The 19,099-nt window shown below is 45.3% G+C and overlaps 1 protein-coding gene across 2 annotated transcripts in view; it reads left to right on the top strand.

The window, feature by feature from the left end:
- Window positions 1-17,650, top strand: part of gpr158a (G protein-coupled receptor 158a) — a 77,330-nt gene extending 59,680 nt beyond the window's left edge. The window contains exons 6-12 of one of the 2 annotated variants that reach the window (XM_048266696.1): window positions 4,353-4,462; window positions 7,293-7,531; window positions 8,476-8,614; window positions 11,678-11,783; window positions 11,896-12,042; window positions 12,313-12,396; window positions 12,835-17,650. In XM_048266696.1, coding sequence (XP_048122653.1) covers window positions 4,353-4,462; window positions 7,293-7,531; window positions 8,476-8,614; window positions 11,678-11,783; window positions 11,896-12,042; window positions 12,313-12,396; window positions 12,835-14,775 — 2,766 coding nt within the window. In that variant the 3' untranslated portion in view covers window positions 14,776-17,650. The remainder of the gene's footprint in view (window positions 1-4,352; window positions 4,463-7,292; window positions 7,532-8,475; window positions 8,615-11,677; window positions 11,784-11,895; window positions 12,043-12,312; window positions 12,397-12,834) is intronic. The other variant, XM_048266697.1, reaches the window with a different exon arrangement.
- The last annotated feature ends 1,449 nt before the right edge of the window (window positions 17,651-19,099 follow it).

The raw sequence follows: 19,099 nt of genomic DNA, 5'->3' as shown, positions 1-19,099 counted from the left end.
TATTGCAAGAAAAAAGAAACCAGACACCACCTCTTTTGAACAGGCACCCGCTCAGTGGCCTCCCCCACACATGGCACTGCACAGTACAGCCTGCGAGAGCAGCGTTGGCCAGGCATGAGCACCCGAGAGCAGGGGGGGGGTGAGGATAGGCTGGCAGGAGCAGGGGGGAGGCTGGCAGGAGCAGGAGCAGGAGGGGAGGCAGCAGCAGGAGCTGCCCCCTGTGAGGAAAAAGAAGCTTTGTGGGGAGGAAACACACAGGCTGAGGAACAGGCAGGAGCAGCACACCTGAGACAAGGCGGTTGCCGGGAGGACATGGAGGTGGAGTAGAGAGCAGAGGAGGGAGGGAGGGATGGATGGAGGGAGGGAGGGAAGGATGGAGGGAGGGAGGGGTGGAGAGAGACCTGGGAGACCAGTCGGCAGGTGAGACAGTTAAGATCAGGACAGCTCCCTAAAGGAGATGTAAGAGAGGCACAAACACCTGGGCCACTTCAAACACGTGTACACATATGGGCAACACACATACGCACAGCTAGAGAACATTAGCAGAGATAACAAACAAGTTTGTCTCTTCCCACTTGAGCAGCGAACCATTTCCATGTGCTCTAGAAATGCCTCAGCTTGAGCATTGGCTCTTTTTTAATTAAGAAAGCCATCTGTTGTCACAAAAGACAGCCCCTTCCTACACACTATTGTGGGTCATTATTTAATACCACCTGTAACTATTAATGGAATTTAAACGCCATACACTTTGTCCTTGTTTCATATGAAGAAAGGGATTTTTAGTGTTTAAAAAGGTGAGGTCTTAACTTGGAGGGGAGTTTGGGGTCACCAGTCTTTTTGCAAGGAACAGAAAACTTTCCAGGTATTCTTTAACTCAAAAATGATCTGTTACTACAGAATTTGTTACTCAGAAGTCTTAAGTCTTTAGAAAATGTGAACAAATGAAAAAAGTGGTTATAAGAGGCAGGACAAGAAAATGATTGATTAGGCAGCAGATCTGAGGAAGATAAAAAAGCATAGGTAATATGAGAGAGAATCAGAAAAAGGCAGAGGGCAGACAAATAAGAACCGAGCATGTAGGAGTATGAGCGTGTGTGTGTGTGTGTGCGTAATGGCAGTGCAGGGTGTCTTGCAGCGTGTCTTGGCGTCTTGGCGATGGTGTGTGTGTGTGTGTGTGTGTGTGTGTGTGTGTGTGTGTGTGTGTGCGTGTGCATTTCTCAGGAATTAAATATAATTAATACCATGTTAAATTGGTCTTCCAATTGTTTTCTGCACACTGCTGTTTCCTGGATGGAATGGACCGCCATTGCTGTTATGATGACCAAATCTCTCCTGTTATGATGACCAAATCTCTCTTGTTATGATGACCAAATCTCTCTTGTTATGATGACCAAATCTCTCTGTAGGGCCTCATGATAGACCGGCTATCCTCGCGTCGCGTTATTCCCGTCAGGCAATGGTTTTGATCTTATTATTGGACAGAATGGACCAACGTAGAGTGGTACTAGGTTAGTGTGTGTGTGTGTGGGGGGGTGGCAGAGAGAGAGGTATAAATGGAGAGAGATAGTTAGTGTGTGTGTGTGTGTGTGTGAGGTGACTAAGGGCCAACCCCCTGCTGTTCTCCATCCTATCTGTGTGCTCCTGGCTTTGCCCCCAGAGGAAGCAGAAGTGCGTCACCATGCTTCTTTGTGCCTACCCCCCAGCACACACACACACACACACACACACACACACACACACACACACACACACACACACACACACACACACACTCCACACACCAGTTAAATATTCACTTTCTCACCCTGGGTTGGAGTGTGCTGGAGATTCTCATCATTAAGACCCTCTGTCTTTCATCCCTGGTGATTGGAGAGAGAAAGAGCTGGAGGCTGGCAGGACATGGGCAAAATGTCAGAGTTGTCTATCTCCAGTTTTTGCCCATCTCTTTTTTATTTCTCTTTCTCACAGTCTCCATTTTGGTCTCAGATACACATCTCCTCACCTGTCAATTCAAGGGGAAAAGATATTTTGCTAAATGTCCAGCAGCATTTTCCCCATTGTGTCTTCCTTCATTGGACTGCTTTAGTGTAGATTTGTAGTTGGATCACATCATTATATACATTTATATACATTATACTCATATTGTACCAGTATTTCACAGTTCAGCAAATGCTATAAGATGACCTCCGTCACAGCTGCCCGTCGTAGTGGGAGTGTGTCCAGGGGAGGACTAATGAAGAGCTCAGCTGGCTGACACCCTTGTTTGTTGTCCATGCCGGCCCTCTCCTGGGCCTCGTCCGTGACAGGCGCCTGATGACGCCCGATGCCTCCTCCCGATGGCTCCCGCTTTGACGCAGAACTGCACACACGCGGTTTAGAAGCTGTTTCGGAGAGGCTTAAGTAAGCTGCGAGTCATGTGAGCTGCTTGGAGTGTGTGCTGGTGTCAGGTATGGAGTTGTTAGGGTGATTGTGTGGATATAGGGACCCATAGAACAAAACACATGCATACACACATAGGTACAGAAACAACTATACAACACACACACACACACACACACACATATCCCAAACACCTTGGGGCTCAACTCATCCTCTGGCTGACTCAGTTGTTCCAAGTGTTATGAAAAAAAAGACTGGGTGTGAAAAACACATTTGATGTATGCATGTGTGTTTTCACATGCCAGTGTCTTCCCTAATGCCTGTGAGAAACCTTTAATGCCTCTCTTAATCGGATTAACTTCAACCGTCCCACTGGGAAGATCGTGGCGCATCTGCAACGCACTGATAATTACGCTGCCTCTGATGTTTGTTCACACTCTCTCTCTCTCTCTCTCTCTCTCTCTCTCTCTCTCTCTCTCCATCTCTCTTGTTTCATCTCTATCATTTCCAGAGTCTCAGGCATGTTTGGGCAACGTCCATTTTGGATGTTGTCACTTTTTTAACAACCCTTTCGTGCTTTGTGCTTTTTGATTGGGTGATGATGGATGGGGAGGGGTGGCATCAGTGTTTTTGCGCATCATGGCATATTGATATAGGAGATACCTTGTGTTATGTGCCGTGTTGTAGGAGTTTTTGGTGCACCTGCCAGGAACTAATCAGCTTCAACAAAAATGTAGCTTGTATCAGTGTACTGCCGTATGATCATAGTTACATCATAAACTCCCTATTCTACACTATGTTATTTCATTGTTGTTTTTTTTCTTGTCACATATGATATAGATACTCACGCTACACGTTTTAATCGGACTCAGTTGCTGTGCTCACATTGTACATTCAACTGCTCACATTGCAAGACAAATAACGCATGCCAGAAATCCACTCGGATTGGACCAGAGATTAAACCTTGATTGTGACGTCCTCTAATCAGACATTCTGAGCCTCCACTACTAAGGAAGTTGACCAGATTAAAAACGGTTTCAGATCTGACTTATTCAGAGCTAAAATAAAAAAAGTCAAAATTGCACAGTGTCTGCTTGGTATAACCTTTAATATTTAGGCAGTGTGCTCATAGTATGTAAAGTGCCTTATTCTTTCCCCTTAAAGGCTTAAACAAATCTAATGTTCAGACACAAACATCCAGTTCTCCTTCCTTTATGCATACAGATTGGGTTAGTCAGGACAGATGCTCTGGCAGTGTGTGTGTGTGTGTGTGTGTGTGTGTGTGTGTGTGTGTGTGTGTGTGTGTGTGTGTGTGTGTGTGTGTGTCTTTAGAGTAGCGGGCACTGCTGTGCACCTCTTTTTCAATTACTTCACACGTCTGGTGTCTCTGAGCGGTTTTCCCCTTTTTGATGGGAACTGCCATGGCAGGGCCCCACAGTGGAGTTTACCACCCAACCAGTACTGGCCTTGGGGGGGGGGGTTCACTATCAGGCTACGGCACCCCTCCTGAACGGATGGATGAAACTGGTGCCTGTGGCTGATGGTCCCCCATATGGGTCAATGTGTGAGTTTGTTTTTACGACAGGATGTTTAACCAGCACAGGTGTTCAGTAATGTTCATTGGTATTAATTCCTGTCACAAATATGGCAAGAGGCATTCCGACATGTGTGTTTGCTTTGAATAAAAACAAGGTATAAACAAGATAAGAAAAAAGATATCCAGGGTTAACTAACGTAGTGGCTACTTGTTACCTTAGTTACCTTAGCAGCACAAACATTTAAAAACAGTCTGAGGTTTTATAAAGGTATTTAAAAATATTATGAAGTCACATCCGTCTGAGGGCTCTTGTTTACTCTCTGGCTATTTGCTCTAGAGTTCATGTATTGAAATGTAGTCACGTTTTCATAGCATTCTCTCTCTCTCTCTCTCTCTCTCTCTCTCTGTCTCTCTCTCTGTCTGTCTCTCTCCACAGGTGATGATACTCTACTTCCACCCAGGAGTGTTCCGGTGTATCCTGCTCAGATGGGTGCGACTGCTGGGCTTTGCCATTGTCTATGGAACCGTCACCCTCAAACTCTACAGGTAGGTCAGGTGGACCCCACCCACACACACATTACACATTCATACCTCTATGCGCTGCACAAGGCTAACAGATCTCTGGTCTTGAGCTTACAGCATGTAGGATCCACTCAGTTTAAGGGAAATGGTCAGAGATGGAATGTCCATGGCCAACATACTATCAGATGACACCAGCAACAGGTCTTTTCATATGAGGAGTTTGTACCACTAGGTACAAGCTACAAGCTGTGCTTCCAGTGAGAGTAGGGGAGCTCTCTGATAAGAGTGATGTATGTAAATGTTGGCTTGATTGCTGTTTAGCTATGAGGTCACCATAGGGAAGTGTGGTTCTGGAAAATGTCCTGGAAAATCTTGGAAATCCTTCGATATTTAATGGAGCTGACTGCATGCGCACGCACACACACACACACACATGCACACACACACACACACATACACACGTACACATTCCATCTTGTGTTAAAGTAGAATGTGGAAGGAAATGATCGAAAGAATATTGATTTCCTCATGTACACATTCACACACACAGACAAACACACACACACACATACTCCACAAAGGCGTGTGATTAATTTCCTTGGTGGTTCTGTTGTTAAATGTCAGAATGGGCGCATTCCAAGTGGCCTCACAATCCGGTGTCCCGAGGGTTGGCACTGCCATTTGGGCAAGGCACTCCCACCCTCGCCCATGTGCCAGCTCAGAAAGGTGCTGGTGGTGTGTGTGTGTGTGGGGGGGGGGTCAAGAGACAAAAAGGGACTGTGGGATGAAGAAATGGGGGAGAAGGCGAAAGAAAATGTCAGATGACAGATTGGTCACTGCATGAAGAAGCAAACAAAGGTTGTGCATTTGCCGGTGTCCATACCAAAACAATGCGAAACTAAAGACATTGGATGTCTTGTGGACACATTGCTCTGCACAGAGTTCTAGAGAGAGTAGGTAGTAGGTAGTCATGGTTCACAGTAAAATGAGTGAAGTACAGAAGATGTCTTGTCACTCACAAACACACAGATTCACACATGCATACACAAATGTCACATGTGTAGCAGTGGATTCATTCATAAGCATTAGATACTTACTAGATGACTGCATAAGCATTCCATATTATGAAAAAGCGCATCCAAATAAAACAGAAGGGATTTTGCGACAAAGTACAATAAACCATAAAACCCTTCTCTAAAGGTAAGTGCAGCTTGTTATCCCTCAGAGTGACAAGGGTATTTAACTGTAGATAGAAGCATCACTGTTACAGCATTACAGGCAGGTCAAGGCTGGTCATTACCTTTACACACACACTTTAAGACGGCCGTACAGCCTGCACTCAATCGGATTGCCATCATAAAGTTCCCAGTGCCCGTCTTCCACATCCCCCACTGTCCAGTCACTGGGCCTTTAACTTTGATTTAAACACCAGGGCTTGTTCTTGTCCTGGTGCAATAGTTGTGATTGCTTTTTAAGTACAGTTAAAATTTGCATTACCCTTAATTACCTGTTAAAGCAAGTGGTCTGTGGAAAGGAGTGCTTCGCTGTTCCAGAATCAGTTTATCAGGGGCCAGAGAAGACTTTAAAGAAGATAAACATCCTCATTAATGCACAGAGAAAAAGGAGAGAGAGAGAGAGAGAGACAGAGAGAGAGAGAGAGAGAGAGAGAGAGAGTGGTAGAGAGGGAGACAAAAGCAGACACAGCGACAAATAACAGGAAGAACTTCCAGTACTTAAATGGGCGCGATTTAATAGCTTTTTACGGAACAAGAGAAGCACGAGCAGGCTGAAGATGAAGAAGATGAGTGGTAGCTGGGGGAGAGGGAGATGGGCCAGGGGGACATGGCCTGGTGCCCGGCTAGGTCTGGGCAGCTCTCCCAGGGCCACAGATGGAGGGAGAGAGACAGTGCACTGGAGGGTGAGAACTGTAAATTAACACCTAATGAGATGTTCATCTCTGAGGAGCGAAAGGTGTGTGTGTGTGTGTGTGTGTGTTGGAGAGGGGAGTATGCCTTCAGAAGTGTGTTTTGTTGTCAATGTTTTCATATGGGCATGGGTGTGTGTGCATGGGTGTGTATGTGGATGGGTGTGTATGTGTGTGTGTGTATGTGTGTGCATCAGTGAACTGAGAATCAGTGGGTTAATGAAATACTTAGATAACCCGAGGAAAGATGACTGGACGGCGTGTAGGAGGACAGCAAGGTGGAGGAGAAGAGGGACCGTTCGTCACCACACAAAGAGCGTCAAGGACGGACGAGCCATCAGGAATCAATCTCCGCAATGGTCTGCCATTGTCAGACCGCTGCCGAGCCGAGCCGCGGCTAGCGCCGTAGCCGCTGCATTGGTCATCTGGCCCTGGGATGTCATGATGTCATTTAACTACCTCATGAGCCAGGATGGATGGAAAGACACTGACTGCGATGTCCCACCACCTACCCCCCACCCCATTGCACATCTCCCCCCACCCCCACCCTGACCGGAGAGTGGCAGAAGAGGTGGATGAAGGTGGTGATGACGAGACAAAAGCACTTATAGGAGCTGTCAGTGGTGATGGGGGTGTTGGTGGTGCTGGCAGTGGTAGGTGTAAGCGTGATGAGTTAATGTGGCTACAGGTTATAGTGAGCATCGTGATGACAGTCTGATGGTAAAGGTGAAGAGTGGAATGAAATGGGGGATATGGATGACAGCAAAATAATACTGATGATGAGCTTTTTCTCTTTCCCTCCTGCCTCTTACCCTCCCTCCCTCTCTCTTCCTCTCCTTTTCTCTCTCTCTTTCTCTCTCTTCAACTCTCTCTCTTCCTCTCCTCTCTCTCTCTCTCTCTCTCTCTCTTTCTCTCCGTCTCTGTCTCCAGGGTACTGAAGGTGTTTCTGTCGCGGACGGCCCAGCGGATCCCCTACATGACCAGCTGGCGGGTGCTGCGTCTGCTGGGGATCATCCTGCTGGTGGTCTGCTGGTTCCTGGTGGCCTGGACCGCCGCCGTCTGCCAGAACCTGGACCGCAAGCTGCCCCTCATCGCCGTGGGCTACACGCCAGAGGGGCTGCAGTTCAGCATGTGTCTGCTGGACCGCTGGGACTACATGATGGCCGTGGGTGGGTGTCTCGCTCCAGGCCTTATATGACTGCTGTTACTGCTGCTGGTCTCCCAATCGTAATCATCAGTTGTAATCCTCATCTTGATTACGGATTGATCTTTGGGATTTAGCAAGTGGTTTTGGTAGAAGGTGTGGAGCAGTAAGCGGAGTAGAAGTGAGTTTATAATCTGACTGTAGGTCACTCTCACTCATTTGCTAAGTGTCCTCTGCTAGCCAATTCAACAGGTCAAATCTCTCTTTTCCAATTTAGCGAGAGAATTGTCGGAAACTGATATTTATGTTGTGTGGGTATTTGGGTGCAGGTTTGTATGATTTAGTATGTGGGATGTTGTGGCTTTTAGTTACACACACACACACACACACACACACACACACACACACACACACACACACACACACACACACTCACACACACACTCAGATACATGACAAATGTAACTTGGTAGTAATTGGAGGCGGCATGTGTTTGTGGCGCTCGATCCTCACTCGCGTACCCCTGTCAAATCTGGAAACGATGGCAGCCACACCGACAGACCCAGTAAATGTCACCCTAATGGTGACAGATCTGCCCTGCGAGAGCAGATGTTTATTGCTGTCAGGCAGGCCATCCACAGGCATGCTGACATCCTGTAGGGGAGGCTTCTCACGGCATGGATGAATCTATAAAACCGGGGCACCAGCTTTTCCCACATCGCCATCACCACTTTGCCGGCAATTGCCTGTCAAAGGGAGGTGTCTGGAGAATATGGGCAATACCAGTCAGGTCACCGGCATTTATTGAAAGTGTTGTGATTGTAACTGATTTCTTTGTGCATCTGTGTTGTTGTTTCATTGGAGACACATACACACGGCTGGCCCTGACTATAAAGGAGGGTTTGGGGAACCGGAATAAGGTGTGTGATCCTTTTTCATTTTTGTCCCCTCCCCCACGTTTTCACACAGCTGAGTTCCTGTTCCTTCTGTGGGGAATCTACCTGTGCTATGCCGTCCGGACGGTTCCCTCAGCATTCCACGAGCCGCGGTACATGGCCATCGCCCTCCACAATGAGCTGATCCTGTCCGCCATCTTCCACGTCATCCGGTAAGTGTCCCCACCACGCCATCGGCAGGCATGCACGCACGCTTTCAGCCATCTTTGTCTTCCTTGTGGAAGAAATCAAAGTAGTAAGAATCAAGGAAGACACATGGGGATGTCTAAAACCACTGTTCAATTCAATTTAGTTCATTTTTTATATAGACCAATAACAAATTAATATTTCTTAGGGTACTATACACAGCCCAGCATCTCTTTGTTGTTGCTGTTGAGCATTTTTAAGTATCAGTATGGTGGTTGTGGTGCACCATCATGTGCTATAACACTTATATAGTCTAGGTTGTTGTGTACGTGACATTGAGAGGTTTGGCTGTTGTGGGAAACCCCCAACCAGCTGCACAAGGAAATTAACATATTTCTTATGTATAACTGAAATGTGTGGATGATAATTTTGGAGGAGGAATTTAGACATCACCTGAAGTACATTTACTTGAAGATACACACCTGCAGAGAGAATTGAATATGACATCCTCATAGCCCCAATTCCTTCAGCTGCTGTTTGTGGCGGCTCTGGCATAATTCTGTACACGCGTGTGTGTTGCCCACTCGCCCTCCCACACACATACATGCACCGCTACCGACACTCGTGAGAGATTGCCAGCTTCGCCCGACGCCTCCGAAGCGCATTCCCAGCTGGAAGCACCACGAATGGAAATCCGTCCACATCAGATTATCCTGCAATTAGCCGTGTCAGGATGATTTATGTTTTGACATGGCTTGCGTGTTCTGAGCCACCGGCAGCAACATTTCAATTAGATATTAAACTGCAGCAGAGGGGCTCCAACTGACTACAATTTAATGGCTTTGAAAAGGGTAATTTTTCACCGTTGGCGTCACCATTTAGCCAATAATGTCTTGTTCTTGTGGCTTTAAAGACTGATAGGCAGTGTCTGAATTGGGGGTCGGGGAGGAGAGAAGCTTGTTGTCTCTCTGGCGGAGTAGCCTGTGCTTGACTTCAGCACTGCAGGAGGTGGCGTCCGAGTAAGTGCACAGCGCTGTCCAGAGAAACGCAAAACACGTGTCCCGTCTTGTCCAGGAGCTGCTGAAAGCCTGTCATCGGGGAAGTAGCGCATGGACTTGTCACAAAGCGTCCCATCATCACCTCTCTCCCCTGATCTTACTGTCTCGTTTTCTCTCTCTATTTTTCTTCATTTCTTTCCCTCTATCACGCTGTTTCTTGCTCCCATGCTCCCCAAGCCACCCCACCCCTCCCTCCTCCTCCCTCTCCATCTCTCTTTCGCCACCTCTCGTCTCATTTTCTATTTTTCCATCTCATCTCTCTTGTACCTCGGTGTCCCCACAGGAACCAGAGAGGTCAATAGGAGTCAAGGCTATTCAGATAGTGTGAAGGCGTTCAGCGTCTCACTTCAGATTGCATGGATTGCTCACTCTTCCTCAGTGATTGCTTTGGATAATGCCAAAGGAACAGAAAATGAAATAGGCCTCCCTCCCAAAACAAACCTAACAAAACCAAAACCAACCCAGGCAGCACACATGAATGCGCCATGTATCTATCATGGATTATACAATACTTTTGGCCAAGAGTGATTTGTCTGATAAAAACAGACAAAAATGACCTAAACAAATCGTAGAGGTGCAGGAGAGGTACCGGGCCGTTAACACCGTGCCATGCTGTGCCGTGCGAGAGAGGGGAAGCGGGGAGGCTTCATCCTCCATCTTCAACCGAGCTGAGACACGCTGCGCCGGAGGAGGGGTGGGGGGGGGTTGTGGGTGTAGCGCCAGGGCGATTAAGCTCTCGTTGTAGACAGGAAACTCGGTTTGAACTCTCCATAAAAGATGAAGAGCGAAGCACTTCAAAGCAGCACAGGCATGTGACTGGGCTCAGCTCCTCTTTATTTTATCTCCACTTTCTCCTCTACTCACTCACACACACACACACACACACACACACACACACACACCTCCACCCTACCCCATCCACCACCATCGCCTGCTTTTTAGCTATCCACACCAATTAGCCGTTCTTCAACTTCACTGATAAACTACATTAGCCTGGAAGGTAGTGGAAACACAGGGGCTTTCTTTGGGCAGACATGCTAATTAAGACTCTGAATGCAGCCAAAACTTTGAACTTAAATGCTTTGGGTTCTTTTTTAAGTCAACGGCAGGTGGTGCAGAAAGAGAAATAAATTACCTTCACCTTTTTGACATATTTATTATACTATATTTATTTGCATGCAAACCACCTTTGTTCCAGGTGCCATCGTTATTATTTAATCAAACAAATAACTGTGGTAGTCGGCATATATGTAGGCAGTTTAATGTGGTGCGTGTGTGTGTGTCTGTGTGTGTCTGTGTGTGTGTGTGTGTGTGTGTGTGTGTGTGTGTGTTTGATCACTGCCACAAATGCAGGCCCAAGTGAAGACAATTCCCCAGCACATAAATAGATAACTGCAGCAGGTCAGCTTGGATAAACCATTTGAAGCATAGGAAACCGAATGTCGCCATCCCACAGACGATTGACACATACATTTACCTGTCTCCTCTTTCCATTTCTCCCTCTGATTCCTTGGGCTTTGGCTGCCAAGCCTTCTTCTATTTGGCTGCAGACCATTTAGAATGCCGTCAACATTTTCTGGAAATTAATAAATCATATAATGGATGCTTACACAGTATGGTCTGTTGACATATCTTTATGGTAATAGGTGCACACACACACACACACACACACACACACACACACACATCCCTAACTGACTTTTATGATTAATGATGACACATTACATTATTCATGCCAAGCTAAATGAGTAACTCTCACATAATTCCCACTTTCTAAATATACCACTGAGCTCTTCATCAAAATGGCTGTATTCCAAAGCCATGTTTTAAAGCCTCCATTTACCTCAGAGACCTGTGTAGCTGTGCCTCATTCTCAAGATCTGATCATGTTATGCTAGAGACTCTAGAATGTTCCTCAGTGAGACATCTAACAGACCCTAGAACATTATCTAACTTTTCTTTTATAAATGATTCTAAATTCTATGAACTCCAATGAGTGACCTTTATGCTATGTGTTGTTTCCTTGTGCAGGTTCACTCTTACTCACGAGCTGCATCCGGATTGGATGCTTATGTTGTTCTTCGTGCACACACACCTGACCGTGACGGTCACCTTGGGACTCCTGCTCATCCCGAAGGTAAATCAATCTTGCCTCTTGTCATTCGCTCTGTCATACCTGTCAGACTGTGACACCGCCGGACGTGTTCGGTTTTGACCAACCGTTGTTGCATCTGCCCTGACATTTCCAGTTCCTGTTTGAGGGGACACACCTGACAGACGACATTGCCACTGAGGCCTATGAGGATGAGTTAGACATGGGTCGCTCAGGATCATACCTCAACAGCAGCATCACATCTGCATGGAGCGAGCACAGCCTTGACCCCGAGGATATACGGGTCAGTCAGTGATCTCCTTCTCCACCTGCTCTGTCTCACCCATCCTTCTCTTGAAATAACCTGAACTTATAAGTGTATAACATAGTCACTCTATACAGTTTATTCTCATCAATTCTGCCCTACAAAGCCAAAGTGCAGTATCTACGAAAATTCTAAACTGAGAAAAACAGCATTGTTGTTTGTCTTTAACACTGTATTCTAGCAAATACTGTAAAATGAAAACCGTACCCAGTACCAAAAATACTGAGCAATGGCAGTTTTGTATTGCAGACACCAGACGAAATGGGCCCGCTCAGCTCTATTAATGGCTGTGGCGTAAGGTCTTGCGACAGTCTTTGGGAAAAACGTACCAACGTGAGCAGAGGTTTCTGTTTGTCTGTTAGAGCTGAAAAAGTCTCTTAACTTTGTATTTCTTGTGCCCAAAAAAGACTTGTCTCGACCCCCTTGTCTTGTGGCGTTGACATTATTTTGCAGTAAAACATTAAGAGTAGAGAACAAAAAAATGACTAACATTCAGAGGCTGTTTCAGCCCTAACACAACTCACAAATGACTGTCCCAGACTGTCCTGTCTCTAATTTGTTTCAGATGTCATGTCTTTGTCTGTCTGCGAGATTTTGTCTGTATTTGTTTGTTCTAACTGAAACTGCATGATGTAGTAGATTGTCTCCTTTTGTATCCTGTCTTTTAACATAAATAAAACAAATTTAAGTGAGAGTTACTTGTAGTTCTCTCTTTGGAATGCTATTCCTCAATTTTCTTTCCCTTATTTGTTTGTGTGTTAAACACCTTAGGAGGAGCTGAAGAAGCTGTATTCTCAGCTTGAGGTGTACAAGAGGAAGAAGATGCTGGCTAACAACCCCCACCTGCAGAAGAAGCGCAGCAGTAAGAAGGGCCTCGGACGCTCCCTGATGAGACGCATCACCGAGATTCCGGAGCAGGTGCGGCAGTGCAGCCGCGAGGACAAGGAACACAGCAGCGGTGACCACAGCAACCGCAACAGCATCTGTGCCCTCCGCAAGAACCCCTTCGACCCTTCGTCCCACGCCGCCACCAAGCCGGTCAAAGAGGAGTCGCTGCGCAGCAAGGTCTTCTCGCTGAAGAAGTCGCACAGCAGCTACGACCACGTCAGGGACCAGAGCGAGGACTCCAGCAGCTCGGCCACAGACAAGATGGAGCCATCCACCACGGAGAGCTCGCTGCTCGACACCCTCATGGGCAAGAAACTGGTCAAGAAGAAGTCCTCTGAGAAGATTGACTCGACCAGCGAGTCGACCGAATCCATGCCCCTGGTCTGCAAGTCAGCAAGTGCACATAACCTCACTGCTGACAAGAAGCCCCTCCATCCCAGGACCTCTATGCTGCAGAAGTCTCTGAGCGTCATCGCCAGTGCAAAGGAGAAGACCCTGGGCTTGACCGCAAAGACCCAAAGCATGGAAGAGGCTACCAAGAAGGCCCACCAGAAACCGAAGGAGGCCAAGACTCCTGAGGAGTCCGAAGAAAAGATGATGGTCAGTCAGTCGGTGGAATACAAGCAGCCAGCGACCAAAACGGGCATCATGAAGCACCCGGCCACTGGCAGTCAGTCCTCCATCAGCATGGACCCGGCCAAGGTTAAGGAGCTGTATGACCTGTCTGAGGTGTGTCCCTGGGAGCTTGAAGATCTCCCCACCCCCTCAGAGAACAAGGTCCAGAAACACGTCTCCATCGCCCCTGACGAGACCACCACCATCCATGGCAAAGGCACCGCTGGCCCCAAGGCCCAGCAGCAGCAAAAGAGGAAGGCCTCAGAGCCGTCACCCGCCAGCAGCCGCAGGCCCAACCAAAAGTCGGCGGAGCGGGCAGACATTTGTCCCTGGGAGGAGTCCAGCGAGAACCAGAGTCAGATTGAGGGGTCAAGGCCTGTTCCCTCTGGCCAACCCTCTGGGCCAGTGGGCTCGGCCGAGACTGCCAAAGCCCAGAAGGCAGACGTCTGTCCATGGGACTACGAGGACGCTCCCGCCAAGTCTGTAGACGCTGCCCTGTTGGCTGACAAAGGCAAAGATCGGGGCAGTGCCAGTCCCTCAGGCAAAAGGAAAGGTACCACTCCCGCTGATTTGAAAGGCAAAGGCAATGCACCGGTGGAAGTAAAAAGTAGCACTTCTGTGGAAGCCAAAGGGAAGGGCGCCAAAGGGAAAAGTGCTGCTGTGGTTCAGCCAACAGCCACCAAGGTGGATGTTTGCCCCTGGGATTACGATACTCTCCCGGCTAAGTCTCCCAACACCGAAAAAACACCCAGCCTCACTCAGGTTTCTAAAACAAAAGAGTCCTCATCGAAAACAAAGGGGACTTCTTCGATGAGAACTCTGGAGAAAGAGGCTGAAAGGGAGAGAGAGAAGGCCAAGGAGACGGATGACGACAAGAGTAAAATGAAGGCCAAGGATAAGCTGCCCTCGGGCAAACCCACAGAAAAGCAGGCAGGCCAAACTAAAATGGCTGAGGTGTGTCCTTGGGATGTAGAGAGCTCTGAGGATGTGGTGATGGAGAAATGGAGAAGTGCCAACGCCGGGTCTGCCAAAAAACAAGCAGATGTTTGCCCGTGGGATTTTCAAGAACCATCGGACAGCAGAGGAAGCAACAAAAGTCCTGTTCCCTCGGTGACAAAACAGAAAAGTCTGAGTCCTAGAGGTGATGTCAAAAGGGCTGATGTGTGCCCTTGGGACTTTGAGGATCCGACATCAGGGAAAAAAGCATGACATTTGACTGAGTAGTTTAAAGATACCATAGTTCCTGTTATGTGATTTTCTTTTTCACCATATAAAACCCTGAAATATAAACTTTTATTATACCTTATGGTGACTTGATGGAAGAAAAAAAAATATGTTGCACAAGTTGCCTTTACTTCCAAGATTTATTTTGTCTGTAGTTTGTTTTGGATAAAAAAGGAAAAATTCAAAAAAGCAACAAAATCATCAAGCATTCCAGATTCTTACCTAGTATTTGCAGAGTCCTTAAAGGTTAACTGTTGTCAGTTACAATTATGCAACTTTTCATGTGCAATTTAAAAAACATGCATATTACTCACTACATATATTTTGCCTTTTCATTTAATTTGAGAGCCCCCAAAGCTTAAACAGAGTAACCCTATTTTTGAAAAAGGTGGCACACTATAAGAGAGTGTGCTGAGGTTGAAGTTGAAATGGATCAGAACACTGAGACGGCTGGTGTTGTTATTGACAGCACCCATTCAAAATGTCCTATTTTGTCTAATTTTGCCAGATTGAGGTTTGAGAGTAAGAAAAGTAAGAGTGAAGAAAATGCCAAAGAACACAGGAAACATCTTTATGAAGTTAACAGAGAAACATTCAAGATCACAATATGACATTTGTGATATTGTTTTTAATTTGTTTGCCCTGTGAGGTTAGGTAAATAGCTAGCTTGTAGCACTTTATGATTCCCCCCAGTAAGCCCATTTTGGAGGGAAGGTTTTCTCTTTTTTTCAATTTCATTTACTCTAGTTAAAATGACAGTAGAGATCACATGTTGATCGTCTGCCACAAAAAGGGATTTGACTTCAAATCTCAGACATGTCCAATGCTTCCAAGTTTGCTGAGATGTATTCCTGTCTGTGCCTAATGAGTTTTTTACCCCCGTCATTTTGTGTGTGACCTAAGGTAGCTTATCTTTCGAAAAACAAAAAAAGGACACAGTCGTGTGTGTCGTTGAATTGTCCAGAGCAAGATTACCTCCTAAATATCCCTAACAGACCCCTCTGTCCGTGCACGACTACTTCTTGTAGTAGCTCAGATGACAGACATTTGTGATTGCATTCCATCCTGATCTCAAAGGACATACTGTATAGTGAAAATGTTCCTACAGTGTCTAGAATATTGAATTGTAATATGTGTTCCATAAGGATTGCAACTGTCATTTTTTATGTTAAAAATAAGAATAACGGTCTCATATATTTTCCAAATTGTGAAAATTAGACAGGCTCCACCAAAGTACCAGAGTGTTGTCTTAGTTCTGGCAGTACAAACCAGGAATTTCACTTTTGATGTCGGAATGTATACTTCATACAAAGAATAGCTACAAGTGTAACAACTACTGTTGTGTGTATAGTTTGCTTGGTATTTTTGTTGGAGAAGCATTTATCTCTTTTAGCCAATACATGTCCTTTAGTACAAACACCCATTTGGTTCCACAGTGATCTGTCAGACGTGTTCCAATGTTTTAGAATACCGTACTGTTTTTAAGATACTGTTTGGCCCCATGCAGTTTGTCATGAGCAATGGATCTCATAATTTCAGTGGTTGCTTACTTCAGTTGGCATGACCCTAAGGCCTGGATGTGTGTTATGGCATTGCTTGTTCCACTGTTATTCATGGTGTCACAAATGAATGTCTTCATTTGGCTACTGGCTGGTGTAGGATAGTCTTTCTCTTTTTAAAGTCATGATTTCAACCATCTTTGTCAAGCATATTCATGGGTCAAAAGTGCCCTTTCAATTTATGAATGTCAGTTTGAAGGATACTTTACAACTTTATAGGTTATTTTTTATTTGCGTGCCAAAGAGGTTTATTAGGCATTAGCTTGACATGCTGAAGAATAAAAGAAATGGAAATAAAATAATAGGCTACTGTTGCCTCCCTCTGTGTAACCTTTGAAATATGTTGAACACATGGTGTCGGCCTCTCAGTACCAAGGTGTGTCAAAGCACTTCTTTATTGGCCCCAGGAATGGTGCCTGAAAAGGCCTATCATCCTGCCCAGATTGATTATGATGGTCTGATGTATCACCACAATATTTATGAAGCAGACACCATTATCTGTCATCCCCTCTCATGATGCATGTCCCTGAACTGCGAGGTATGCACACTGCTTCCATACTGTCTTGGTAATAAATGTCCAGTAGAGAGAGAGAGAGAGAGTGTGTGTGACATATGTGGTTAATGTATATGAAGAGTGTAGCATGATCAGGGGCAGATTGGGATCCTAAGGTGGGGTATTAGATGGTGACATGCTAGCTGTGGAGTAAAACACTAAACACTCATGAAACCTCACCATGGTAACAAGCATGACCATTTGTTGTGTTGAGGTTAGTTTTCATTTTTATTTTATGTGTGTGTGTGTGTCTTGCAAGCTCACCGTATCGCCACAGTTAGCCAGCCCCTTTGCTCTCTCTCCTGGCGAGAAACTTTGCCTGAGTGCAACTCATTTGGATTATTTTTTCTGTGAAGATCTGTTTGCTCAGCTTGTTTCTTTGAGCCTGGTATCTCCTGTAGACCAGTCATCAGTGGAGAGGGAATACTATTACGTAATGCTGTAATGTCTTACCTTATTGCTCTTGTGGCTTTTGCATGATATCGAGAAATTAGTAGGACCGATGTTTCACTGCCCTTGATGGAACTAAGAAAAAAAAAATCTTTGATATTTTATGGACTGTTATGAGTTGTATAGTGAGTGAAACTGTACCTTAACACACTGTAATCTGTGCTTGTTATAATAAATGCTCTATGACAAGCTTATAGCATACCTATGGAGATATTTGTTAGATTTATATTGTGTTATATTGTGATAGCATGTAAATAAAAATACCTCCTCTGCAATAAATATTTATATGAAACTCAAACGTCTGACATAATTTTGTCATTTCAATGGTGGTGTATGATGGTGTCTTCTTGGATATTGACTTTTAATAACCTCTTTGAAACACATTTGTCAAAACTCTTCAACAATTTGATCCTATCACTTGGAGAAGATAAAAAGATTGTTCCTTTTATCTGTCATAACTTTGTGAAAATCTCGCCCAAGTTGACGAAGCAGTGATGCCACAAAGCACTGTAGCAAATCGTGATTTCCAACCATCTCCCCTTTGGTTTGTTAAGTCAGAATATACAGTGTTATCTTCTCTATCAAACTACTTAGGCAGTCTTTAACAAAGAATAGTCTAGCAAGATATGTTGGAGAGAGGTAGGTAGCTCTTATTACAGTTTTTGCCTATTGCTTACACATGTTTTTGCAGAATTTGGCTCATTATGTCAAATCTCTACACACAGCCAAATGACATAGCACTTGGAGATAAACAACTCACATCTCTGCCAAAATAAAACACTGCAATCAAAACTCAACAATCCTTTCTAAAAATGTAACTATTGCAACAAAACCATACACACATGCACCATTTGAATTACTCTTTCAAATCAACAGCAACACACTGATGCGCTTTATATAAAACACTACAGTTTCTATTCAGTCATTTTCAGACTCAGGCATTGTTTGCAACAAAAGTTTTTTTACAAATAATTTACAAAAATAAAGAAAAATGGAATCACACTTATTAATACAATACTGTAAGTGAATAGCCTGGAAAATCCAGACTCTGGTAATCTAGAAAGATCAAGGTCATGGCCACGAACAATGTATTGGCCCAACTCGAGGGGCGGCAACAAGCATGCATTTAAAAATCTCACTGCACGCAATTGGGTAACACTAGACCATGTTTACTCTGAATGATTTCGGACTTCGACGCAATCGGAAAACACTACGACCAATGTGTACTGTCCTCCAACGTTGTAGCGCTGTCTTGATCAATTTAGCTGGTTCCCCGGAATGTTAGGGTAAAAGTAACGTGCATCATTGCTCATTGCCAGAGTGTCTCACAGAGACAATTCCACTGTGCTCTCGCAAGAACTCTGAATTTCCAAGGTAGTAAGTGAATGTACTCTAAACAAATAAAAAATGTAGCAACAAAACAAAATGAAAAAGGCAAAAAAAAAACAATTGCTGGAGAAAGACTGTGATTTTCTTTCTTTTTTGTATGTGTGTGTGTGTGGTGGGGGTGGGGTTGTGTATCCGGCCACAAGTCCTGGTCGACATCGCAGGTCCTCAACGGGGAAAATATCACTTTGTGCGCCATATCCACCCTTGAACTGACCCCACCTCAATGTCTCTGCATGCCCCTTCCATTGCTTGCAAAAGAGGCATGCAGGTACAGTATGTGGTTGGTGGTCATTTGCCCATTGAAGATATAATTAGATTTTAGAAATGGGGAGTAAAGGGGCAAAGGCAGAACTGTACA

The sequence above is a fragment of the Alosa alosa genome, chromosome 16 (genome assembly GCF_017589495.1).
Source record: "Alosa alosa isolate M-15738 ecotype Scorff River chromosome 16, AALO_Geno_1.1, whole genome shotgun sequence".
Lineage (NCBI taxonomy): Eukaryota > Metazoa > Chordata > Actinopteri > Clupeiformes > Clupeidae > Alosa > Alosa alosa.
The sequence above is the reverse complement of the archived record's forward strand: the minus strand, read 5'-3'. Positions and strand labels throughout refer to the sequence as shown.